At 44.6% G+C, this 12,837-nt stretch overlaps 1 protein-coding gene across 1 annotated transcript; it reads right to left on the bottom strand.

Moving 5' to 3' along the window:
- Positions 1-7,368: 7,368 nt before the first annotated feature.
- EGR2 (early growth response 2) lies at positions 7,369-12,553 on the bottom strand. Its single transcript, XM_073548299.1, has 2 exons — positions 11,802-12,553; positions 7,369-10,133 (listed from the first exon to the last, which is right to left on the bottom strand). Exons 1-2 carry the CDS (start codon positions 11,971-11,973, stop codon positions 9,013-9,015), a joined length of 1,293 nt encoding a protein of 430 aa, XP_073404400.1. The 5' UTR covers positions 11,974-12,553; the 3' UTR covers positions 7,369-9,012.
- Between the last annotated feature and the right edge of the window lie 284 nt (positions 12,554-12,837).

Genomic DNA, 12,837 nt, shown 5'->3' on the forward strand with positions numbered 1-12,837 from the left:
CCTCGACACAGCCGGAGAACTAAATAAGCCTAAAGCAAGAAAAGGGGAAATCTAAACTGCCCCAGAGCAGACCCCAAAGGAATAGATAGCCCCCAAACAAATATTGTCGGTGAGACAAGATGAAAACGCAAACACAGGTAGGAAAATAGGCTGAGCAAACAATGGGGCCCACAATAACTAGAAAGGACAGGAAAGGAAAGATACTGTCAGCAATCACACCAAAAAACCCTGCAAAAATGTCCAACACTTCTGATAGCAAAAAAAACCCTGAAGTCACTAGACTTCACCCACTATATCAGCACTCTGGCATATTCTGAAGACAGAGCAAAAAGAGGCCAATCTAATAAAATGGGACAAAAAGCAAACTGGCAGAAACAGTAACATAAGAATGGAAATTCAGCACAGACCCAGACGGGGCTGGCTGACCACACAAAACTGAATAAACAAAACCAAATGAAATGTGAACAATAGTAAAGAACACTTAGCTTGATAATGCAGGGCCTGAACTGGAAACTAAGACCTCAGGAGGCAGGAAAAATCACCAGCAGGGATAGAGGGAGTCGGCTGTCTTAAATCCAGTCAGAGACTCCAGATGTCCAATCATCGTCCTCATTATCAGGTGGCAGGTCTCTGTTAATTAGATCAGCTTCATTACCTCCTGCAACCACCAGAGGGAGCCCGGAAAGAGAACTCATGACTCTTCTGTCAATACAACCAGCTTCACCACCCTCACCAGCAACCAGAGGCAGACCACAAAGTGAATTCACAACACTTATTACTCCATGCCTTCTACTTCCAACACAATCTCTGGGGGTCTTCTCTGGTTGGAGAGGGTTTAACATCTGCACTGCCATCACCATCTACTCCCCCAGGGATCATCTGCAGTGCCGGCTATACTACAGTCGAACACTCCATCTGGCGTCACGAATCACTACATAGACTTTATCCCAATCCAATTCTACCCCTTTTACATGACTGCCTGAGGCCACGGACAGGGTCACTGCCACTGTGACATTTCCCATTGAAGTTAACGGGCCCGGTTCCGAGTATCCCACGGTCTCTGGGGCGCGTCAAACACTGCATACATTTTCTAATAAGTGGGATCAGATTGTGGCAGAGGAAAGGATATATTCAGAGCTGTAATACTTCAGGGTAAAACATTTCTGCTTCAAGTACGGACAAACCATTGGTGCAACCTGTGCAGCCACAGCGAGGTGCAAAAGATTAGGGGCCACTACCACCTCCAAAGCAGCTTCAGTCACAGACACATAATGGAGCTGTACAGGGCCCCACTCCTGTCGGTGTCCGCTCCTGCTGTGCATTACTGTATTGTATTACTTACTCCACTCAAATGATCTACTGTATAACTAATCCGAAAATTCTGCTGATTTCCTTTAACTTGTTGGAGTTCAAAAGACAGGAAGACATGTTTACTAATCCCCAGAAATTGTTAGATAAGCACCAAATTTATCACAATGGCTCATGCTGGATGATCATTTTGGAGCATGTAATAGCTTATACCAGCTAGTGTGTGTGCAAACTAGATTTTTTTTTTTTCCATTAGGTTGGTGTGAATTTTACCCATTCATTTCAATGCACTTGTCATGTGAAAAACACTATTTACCTGCAGCCCTCAATCACCTGACCCAAGATCATGAGAAATCGAGACGCTACGGGTCTCGGAAAATGGCACAATTTTTTTTTGCCAGCAAACTTTGGACATTTTTTCACCACTTAGATAAAAAAGAACCTAGACATGTTTGGTGTCTATGAGCTTTTAACGACCTGGAGAATCATAATGGCAGGTCAGCTTTAGCATTTAGTGAACCTAGCAAAAAAGCCAAAACAAAAAACAAGTGTGGGATTGCACTTTTTTTGCAATTTCACCGCACTTGGAATTTTTTCCTGTTTTCTGTTACATGACATGGTAAAACCAATGGTATCGTTCAAAAGTACAACTCGTTCCACAAAAAATAAGCCTTCACATGGCCATATTCACTTAAAAATAAAAAAAAAGTTATGGCTCTGGGAATAAGGAGAGCGAAAAACGAAAATGCAAAACCGATAAAAAGCTCCAGTCATAAAGGGGTTAATAGCATCCTGAGCCTGCCCGGCACCGGCAGTTAGACCCATGCTGCCAGGAGGAAATTTGCTTCATTCCGCCCGGCATCGTTCAGTCATAGGGGTGGCGTCGGAATGATTTCTGTCACCACTCTGTGTATAAAGAGCGATGGCTGTAACTGCACCCCTGACACTGACTGACAGCAGCTCAGTATTAGGCCGGGGTCACACTTCTTGCAAGAAACTCACACAAGTCTCGTGTCTCAATACCCGGGACTGCCATTGGCACTCTGGATGGGAGTGTGCTGCTGCATGTCTTTCTATGCAGCTGAGCGCTCCGGTCCGAGTGTATTGAGATGCGAGTCTTGTTCGAGTTTCTCGCAAGTGTGACCCTGGCCTTAGGCTTATACTCATTTGCGTTTAGAACAGACGCGTGCCATCTGATAAAAAAAAAATCAGATAGCACTCTGACTAAAGTTATTGAATGGAAGTTAATTACAGCGTGCACTCGGTCTTTTTTATAACGAGGTGCTGGTGTAACGGACTTGGCGGTCCCAATATAAAGTAATTTGTAATTCACTGCACACTCAAGTGGATTATTATGCAAAACTGATTGATTTTTTATTGCCACACAATCTGGGAGCGTAACAGAATGATACAGTGCAAGTGACATAAAATAAATGTTTCGGCTCCACCGGAGCCTTTATCACATAATCGCTAGTTAAATGGTAATGTCATTGTAAAGGTGCCGGATCACCATCAATAACTGGTGGGGATCTGGAAGGGTGGATGAGTACAGCGGTGCTCCCGCGCCTGGCTGAGTCGGCGTCAACTCAGCCAACTGCTGTACTCATCCACCCATCCAGATCCCCACCAGTTATTGATTGTGATGCGGCACCTTTACAATGACATTACCATTTAACTAGCGATTATGTGATAAAGGTTCCGATGGAGCCGAAACATTTATTTTATGTCACTTGCACTGTATCATTCTGTTACGCTCCCAGATTGTGTGTCAATAAAAATTCAATCAGTTTTGCATAATAATCCACATGAGTGTGCGGTGAATTACAAATTACTTTAATGTTATTGAATGATTGTGTTCATTTGCAATTTTTTTTCAGCTCAGATTGGACTGAGAAAAAAACCGCAGCATGCCGCTAATGGCAGTGAATATCAGATATGGACCACAAACCATCTTATTGACGCCTCTCCATTACTAACTGCTTGGCTTGATGTCAGTGAACATAAAACAGCTGACATAAACCCCTACCCCACTTGCCAATGCACCAAAGCAAGTGGAAAGAGCCAAGGCTATGTGCGGCTGAGGGCTCATGTTATTAGTCTGATAGGGGGCCAATATCCATGGCCCCTTCCCAGCCTACTTATATTATTCTGCAGTTGTCTGTTTAGCCTTTGCTGGCTACTAAAATTAGGGAGGACCCCACTTCAATTTTGGGGTGTACCCACTTTTTAATAACCATTAAAGGCTATGCAGACAGCTCTGAGGTGTTATTAATAACCTGGGAAGATCTGTGGACAGGGGCTCCTTCCCAGAAAAATAACACCAGCCCCATGCTGTCTGCTTTCCCTCAGCTGGTTACGAAAAATGAGGGGCATCCCAAGCCATATTTTTCTTTAATTTTTACAAATTAACTAAATACATGTACAGTAAGTTATTCACCCAAACCACTGATTATATATATATATTTATATATATATATCATTGACATATTTTCTATCTATATCTGTATTTAATATTCTTTTTTTACTTAGAAAATTAGCTTTTAAATGACATAGAGAATTACAGTATACAAAAGCTTATGTTAAAAACGCTTTACATGCAGATGCTAATTGAGAAAAATTGCATTGTACTCGCATGACAATTGCAAGACACTCGTCGGACTTTTCAGAAACAACATCGGACCGATTTTATAAACGCAGATGAGTGTGAGCCCTTAGGGGCTGTCAGTCAGTGATGGGACGCGGTTGCAGACGCTGCTCTCTATTCACAGAGGTGACTAAAACCGTGCCGGCACTGCTCTTATAACTGAACAATGCTGGGAGGAATAAAGCGTGGGCCTGAGTGCCAGCACTGGGCTGGCTCAGAACACGATTAGCCAGCAAATTAACCCCATATCTGCAGGTTAATAGCACTTTTTCACTTGACAGGTTGCCTTTAAATCTAAAGGCTGAACTGCCGACCTGAAATTTTTACATTGGTTTCCAAAAAATTTCAAAACATATTACATATAAACAGACATGAATACCTGGAGATAATAAATAAGGACGGTAGATGCATAAATGCTGCAGATTTCAGTCGGATTTCCGCACCAGATACACAACATGTGAACCCAGCCTTAGACCATTTTTTAAAGCGCTTCTTTTCCTGATCGCGGGCACGTAGCCTAATAGAAACACGTCACCACTTTTGCATTTATCACCCACTCCTGGTTTTGGCTTACAAGTACTGAATGTGTGCACGTTACCTTTCATAAATCTGGCATACGATGTGTACACCAACATTCTGCATATTTGAGTTAGTAAATCTGCCCCGGGGTGGATCCATGTATTACGGTGGTTCTGTACCAAACCCACAATTCAGCCTTCGCATCAATGAAAGATTCACGCTCAAAAACGACATAAAATGCCATGTGAAAAAACAAGTAGCTTAATTTGCACTATAGGCGTGTTTTCCCATTGAAATCAATTCAAGTCTTTGAAGCGGCTTTTGATGTGGATTTTGCAGTAAAACGTAGTCCAAAATCCACATCAATATACGTAGTGTGAAAATACCCGGAAGGAAATATTTGTAGTTCTTCTGTTTTTGTCTATATAAAAACATACAAAAAAATGCAGATTCACTCTTCATCTTTTTTTTACAACCACTACTGCTTTTTGGGTAAAATAATAACAAACATCAAACTGCACTGTGTGAATACAGCCATGGAGCCCAGTAAGGTTGTGTGCAGAACAGATAGCACACTGACCCAATACTGATCTATTAACTGACGGTCTGTAAAAAAAATTGCAGCATGGCAAGGTCATAACAATGGGTGTAGTAGGTGTCAGATCCAGCAACCAAGCGCAATATGGACAAGGACCCGGAGCTATTCGTGCTCACATCTGCATTTCTTTTCTTTCATAGGAGCAGAACTCCAGCTGTGATGTATCTGCCACATAACAAATACAAGCTGCACCCGACAGGTGCGCCATTTGACTCTGCTACATCTGTGATCATGTCACGACCTGCAATTTTTTTTGTGATTGCAAAGTGACAGTCGGCACATGAACGCTGACGGGTTTCGGCAGTGCCACATTCCTTATCACTTTTTGCAAATTATTTAGAACATTTGTGATCTGTCACGTGGTCAGAAATGGCCATTTAACCCTATCTTAATAATTCACGTTTTTTATTATTATTATTTATTAACTAATCTAAACTGAAGACAATCTATAGCGACCATGAAGTAACTAAGAAGGATAGAAGCCCATTAAAGGGAATCTATCACAAGATATTTATTACCCCATCTGAGAGCAGCATGATGTAGAGGCAGAGAGACTGATTCCAGTGATGCGTCACTGGGTTATTTGCTGCAGTTTTGATAAAATCTACAACAGATAAATAATAAAAAGAACAGATCTATCAGTTTTCTGGCTGCAGAGCTCTGTATAACCCTGCCGACATAACTGATTGACAACATGCTCTGCATAGGCAAAAAGCTGCCAAATAGTGATGGGGCTGGGTTGGATTACCTGGGTTACTGATCCCCTAGTGATAATCTGCTGCTAAAACAGTGATTTTCTCAAAACTAGAGCAAGTAGCCCACTAAATGACATATTTCTGGAATCGGGGTCTACATCTCTCAGATTAGGTGGCAAATACCTGGTGACAGATTCATGTCGATGTTCTCTTTTCATCATTTTGACAGTGAGGAAAATAAATACGACCAGGGAGGGGGTTGATTAGTTTCTTTATTTTTTTGCATATATATATATATATATATATTGAAAAAAAGGAAACAGCACAGTACTTAGCTTCGGGTGCCCGGCCCCTGGCAGAAATATCCAATATTCATTCCAAATAAAGGCAGCACTCCATAGTAAATCTTTCAAGTGGTAGTGAGTTTATTCAGCCCACATATCAAGGCAACGTTTCGGCTCAACTGAGCCTTTCTCAAGCAAAAAAGTGTAATGGGTGAGTGAACTCATATTCTCTTCCTTCCCCACATAGTATCATTCACAAATAGCAATTATTACTATAGCTAGTCACCTCATAGTACAGACACCTGTTTAGCATCTATAGTGATAGGTTTTATTAAGTTGAAACATGAGGAGTCTGTGGCTGTAAATGGGACCCTAAAATGTGCTATTCCCCCCCCCCCAGGATAATATGTGCTGCATTCATCACCAGGGTGGCATTGCTTTGTGATACTTTTCCAAGTGAGAAGCATCCGAAAATTGATAAATGAGTGGCGCTTGCAGCGACTTTGATGCCCTGTACAATTTTTTTAGGGCAGAGTTGAATGTGCCATGAAAAGTAACCCAGGGTCTTTACTAGTATAGAACGTTATGGCTTGGTCCACTTATCTCCGCATCTCCGGTGTCACGCCTTCTTTTCCATTTGGCGCTTTGGAAAAAGCGGCAGATGGAAACTAATGGCGGACCTGATCCTATTGTGTGCAATGGCATTATTCCCACATACCCGACTCATCAGTGGTTACACCGGATAAGTACAGGTGCCGGTCCAGAGGCCGTTTCACCTTTCCAGTAACATTGTGATTCAGCCTCAGACCAACAGCAGGGGAGTAAATGGGGGTGACCTGATACCTGATGACTATTTGCATCACTTATGAGCCGGCTGATCCAAAGCTTATTGAGAAGACTTTGATCAGAGTTTGGCCAAGTATTATCTGTTATTCTAATCTGTGGAGGAAAAAAATGTTTCTCCACCTTCTCCTTTCTGACAATCCGTGATAATTGGACTGCACTCGGATGTCCTCCAAGTGCAGTCCAATTTTTTTTTTTCACGGACCCGTACACTTACATTACCTGTTTTGATCCGACCCTCAGATCAAAATTAGACATGTCTCCAATATTTTCTGCGGACCCACTCGATCAGAAGGAAAAAAAAATCGGACGTGGACACAGCCCTATAGAATACCATAGGTACGAGTGCTACCCGTGAAAAAAAAAAAGAAAAGCTAGCGCTCGTCCGACGTGTGAGTGAGCTAAAAAAAAACCCTGAGCAATGGATATATGTGGACCCAGTCTGCCCCAAGTTCACAATAACACCCAAAGACAAAGTTGTATACTTGAAAAGTGTTTATTTACAGACACCCTTTGAGTACATCTCAATCTTTAATTTCCAGTTAGCGGCTGTTTTTGTTTTTAATAAAGTTAACACTTCCTTTAAGTCCTTGAGTTATGTGCACACAGTATGATCCGCCTGAACACCTTGAAAATCTGTACTACAAAGTTAACACTTTTGAGTCACAAAACAGTGCGTACAAAAATAGAGATTCTATAAAAATTCCCAAATATTAAACCGGCAATTTATATATACAGCTGTATGGGACCATATTTCTCATTGATAAGGCAACCTATATATACATGCAGACATTGGGGACGCCGGTCCACATTACACAAGGCACCAAAGAACACTGTTTAAGACGAATGCATGCTTCCTAACATACAGCCGGTATTTACAAACATTAAATAAATTAGCAACAATCACAATCTGTACCTTCTAGGAGGGGAGGGGGCTCTATATGACAAAAACCAGTGCAGATCAGCAATACAGTCGCGGTGTCATTCTTACATGGACACAATGGGGATCAATAGTGATCCAAGGGTTGGTAAAGTCTGCAAAAAAAAAATAATCTTTTGGCGTCGTTTCGATTGCACTTGTGTTAATCACGCTGTATTGGTTAAAAACGTCACGTACTACGGAATTAAAAATAATAATAAAAAAATAATAAAATAAATGTATAACACATTAGGGCTAGGAGATGCAAACGTACCCCTTCATATCACACCGCCTGCCCGGAGCAGTCATGACGAGGATAAAGTGCACAGGTATATGGCTGCTTCAGGCGTCTCCTAGTAACGGGACGCCCTTCAAAAGTCACCATGTCACTCCAAAATCCAAAACCACACACAGGGAACGACTCTGTGCAGTCAGTAGGACGAAAGCAAAGTGTACAGGGGAAGAAGGCCGAAGGTCGGGTACCAGGTCACCGCATGCCGGGAGCCCCTGTAGGTGCGCGCTCCTATGCGACATTTTAGGGACGCCATGGGATTTTGGCCAACTTTTTAGGCTACGTTCCCCGGATGAGTTTTTTGGTGATTGAAAAAAACAATGCAAGTAACTTATTTTACTTAATGGGCTCAGAAAAGCTCATCGTGGGAACGTAGCTTTAGGATATTGCAAAATTTAATTTTTTTTTCCTTTTTTTTTTTTTTAAGCCGAAGCCCAAAGTGGAGAAGAGCTGATAATTCTTCTCGTTGGATCGGCTGAAAAAAATTGCAATGCATTTGTCATAAAAACCTCATAATAAGAGGGAAATTAGAGAATGTAACATTTTGTATCGTCTCCGTTGGAAATACAATTTTTAACAGTTTTGATACATTTTTCTGACCAATTGGACGGAAGTGACCATTTTGTCGGTAATGGCGCCATTTTGTCGGCTACTTTTCGGTACAGTCTAGGTCCCTTACTTTGTTGCTGTGTCCTAGCCTCTCCTAGTCCCTGCTAGTCAGCAGCGTCCTGTAGGGTCAGTGCTGCAGTGTACAGGATGGAGCACAGGACAGGATCCCTCCACAACCCCCTGGACCCCACACAGAGGAGCACTCTCCTCACTGCCCACATGTAAGGACCAGTCTGTGGCATCTCCCGGAGCAGTGGTGCTGGCGCAGCAGTGACATCAGTCCCGCAGGGTGTGCCTGCCTCTAGGACGTCCTGTTCGGACACAGGCCCATCTGAGCGCTGCCGGACGAGGCTGCGGAACACGGGCTGAGGCTGAGCGAGCGCTCGTTCCCCGTGCTGCCGCTAGGTGTCGCCCCGGCTCCGCTCGCCGAGCTCTTCCTCTCCTTCTGTCGCAGGTGGATCTTGGTGTGTCGCTTGCGCTCATCGCTCCGCGCAAACTTTCTGCCGCAATAGTCGCAGGCGAAAGGCTTCTCCCCTGTGTGAGTGCGGATGTGCGTCGTCAAATGATCGCTGCGGCTAAAGTTTCTCATGCAGATGCGACACTGGAAAGGCTTGTGGCCGGTGTGGATGCGAATGTGCCGGGTCAGCTCATCAGATCTGGAGAAGCGGCGGTCGCAGCCCTCGGCCGGGCAGGGGTACGGTCTCTCGTGCACCGGGGTCTTGCTCGGGCGGTTCGGGTACTTCCTCGGTCTGAGGATGGGTCGCAGAGGAAGGTTTGGGGGGCTGTAGGCGCTGGGCAGCCGCGACCCCTCCGTGGTGGCGCCCCCTAGGGAGAAGTTGCGGATGGTGGACAGAGGGGTGAGGGGAGGGTGCACCCTGATGGAGTCCAGCGGGCACGGGAAGGGCTTGCGCTCCGCCATGGGGTGCAGGTCTCTCTGGCACGGGCTCTGGAAGAGCGGCGGGTACTCCGGGAGCATGTTGAAGATTGCGCCGTCCGAGGCGGGCTTGGGGGACGGGTAAGAAGGCGGCGGGTAGGAGAGCGCGGAGCCGGCGGAGGAGCCCAGGAAGGCCGCGCTGTCCTGGTACACCGGGATCTCCGCGCAGGAGGAGTACGGCGGAGGGGAGTACAGGTGCTCCAGGTCCCCCGGGCCGTGCGCCATGCTGCAGCTCAGAGGGTTGGGGGACACGGACGAGGCGCTGGAGGAGGTGGTGGAGGAGGATGAGGACGGGGTCACTCCCAGGATGCCGGCACTCACGATGTTAAAGAAGCCCTCGGTATTCCAGCTCGCCCCGGGGTACTGGGGGTCAATGGAGAACTTGCCCATATAGGTGAAGGCCTGATTGCGGGGAGCAGGGGGGTAACTGCTGGAGTAGGGCAGATCCAGGGACCGCTTGTCATTCATGTCCACATTGATCATTCCATCTAAGGGGAGAAAGCAGCAGTCAGTATAATGGAAAGGGCACAGCTAGAATGCACCTACACATATATATATATAATACACATACAACACATATAATACACACATACAGCGCAGCTAGAATGCACATATAATACAATACACACATACAACACATATAATACACACATACAGCACAGCTATAATGCACCTACACCTATATATACTGTATAATACACACATACAACACATATAATACACACATACAGCGCAGCTAGAATGCACCTACACCTATATATACTGTATAATACACACATACAACACATATAATACACACATACAGCGCAGCTAGAATGCACCTACACCTATATATACACTGTATAATACACACATACAGCACATATATAATGCACATATAATACAATACACACATACAACACATATAATACACACATACAGCACAGCTATAATGCACCTACACATATATATATATATAACACACACATACAACATATATAATACACACATACAGCGCAGCTATAATGCATCTACACCTATATATACTGTATAATACACACATACAACACATATAATACACACACAACACATATAATACACACATACAGCGCAGCTAGAATGCACCTACACCTATATATACTGTATAATACACACATACAGCACATATATAATGCACATATAATACAATACACACATACAACACATATAATACACACATACAGCACAGCTATAATGCACCTACACCTATATATATAATACACATACAGCACATAAATACTACACATATACTGCATATAATACACACATACAACACATCTATAATGCACCTACACCTCTATGTATAATGTGCATACAGTACATACATACTACACATATATAATACACACATACAACACATCTATACTACACATATACAGCACATCTATACTACATATATAATACACACATACAGCACATCTATACTACACATACATAATACACATATACAGCACATCTATACTACATCTATAATACACATATACAGCACATCTATACTACATATATAATACACACATAGAGCACATCTATACTACATATATATAATACACACTACACATGTATAATGCATCTATTCCACACATCTATGCATAATACACACAGCACATCTATAATGGACCTACACTACACATATATAATATACACATAGAATACATCTATAGTATACATATATACTACACATACAGAGCACAGCTATAATATACTTCTATAATACATCTATAGTATAGGATATGATATAGTACATCTGTAACACACTTACATAATACATCTACAGTACACATCTATGTAATACACTTATATAGTGAATCTATAATATACATCTATGATATACTTATATAATGCACTATACTGCACATCTATAATACATATATAATCCATGTATAGTGCACATATATGGTACCTATATCTTATAGATTCTCTCTCTATAGCTATATTAGGTGTGGGGGACAATTCTAAAGCCCCCTTCTTTATTTCTCTGGAGATGCCCCCCTGTCCATTATGTGCCAGGTCCTGGCAGGGGTCTGTAGACCAGGAGCCCCCTGACCTCTGCTGCATTACACATCTTCTCCTCCAGGGCGACCCCGGACAGTCCCCTCTGTGATCTCACCCAGCAGAGGTGAGGGTGGCGCAGCTCTTACCTCCGGGGACGCTGCTCATCTGCTCATAGGGTCCTCCCAGATCAACATTGGGGAAGATGGTGACAGAGGGGGGCAAGGAGGACTCATCCATGGGGTACATCGCGTCAGGCATCTGGTGCACAAAGCCCCCAATAGTCACTGGGATTTTCTCTAGCGTTTTGGCCGTCATCATGTCATCAGCTAACAGCCCCAGATTGGCAGAGTTACAGAAAAAATGCAATAAATAAAATAAAAGATAGAATGAGACTTTTTTTTCCTTAAAACTCGTCTGTAACTGTGAGATCACATCCAAAGTGAATGAGCCGTGGAGCGGGCGGCCATAGGAGCAGCCGGTGTAGTGTGGGCTCCCGGCTCCGGTGCACGAGCTCCCAATCAATGGCACTAAACGGAAAGCGTGCCTGCTAAACTATTTATCCTGGAGCGGTGAATGCCCGTGACGTCACGGACCATATATGGACAGGAACAGGGAAGGGTGGCCCCGCCCTGGGCGTGATGTCACGGGGATTTGCCGCTCTATGAATGGAGAAAGGGGCGTGGCTTGCGCGGCGCTGGAGCGATGAATGGAGCCGCTTGTCCCGAGCGCGGAGAGTGCGGCAGCGCCGGGCGCGGAGAGAGACAGCGCCGGACGCGGAGAGAGACAGCGCCGCCGGACATGCCGCACTGCAGCCGCCTAATAACAGCTCCTTCACAGCCCGGCGCTGCCCGCGCTCCGCACAGCATCCGCGATTCCGGCCCGCTCCTAATAAGGCCAAGATCCGGCCCGGAGCGCCCTCCCCCGGCCATATATAGCGCGGTTCCGGCTGTACCGGAGGAGCCTACACACCGCTCCCGGCAGAGGCCGCGACAACCGCAACTTCTCACTCAATCCCACTGACTGCTGGAAAGAAGCCGCGACTGCTGCAGCCACAGCCCTGACTGTCATATAGAGAGGGGGCAGCAGCTACTTCACAGCCAGCCCAGAACACAGCCACAGCAGAGCACTACTGCTCCCAGCACCACAGCAGAGCACTACTGCTCCCAGCACCACAGCAGAGCA

Source organism: Dendrobates tinctorius, unplaced genomic scaffold (genome assembly GCF_039654945.1).
Source record: "Dendrobates tinctorius isolate UK_male_01 unplaced genomic scaffold, ASM3965494v1 ptg000156l, whole genome shotgun sequence".
In the NCBI taxonomy this organism is placed as follows: Eukaryota; Metazoa; Chordata; class Amphibia; order Anura; family Dendrobatidae; genus Dendrobates; species Dendrobates tinctorius.

Coding starts and splice junctions, on each gene's coding strand:
- EGR2 (XM_073548299.1), bottom strand. CDS start 11,973: ATGATGACGGCCAAAACGCTAGAGAAAATCCCAGTGACTATTGGGGGC. Junction 10,134..11,801: donor GATGAGCAGCGTCCCCGGAG/GTAAGAGCTGCG, acceptor TTCTCCCCTTAG/ATGGAATGATCAATGTGGAC.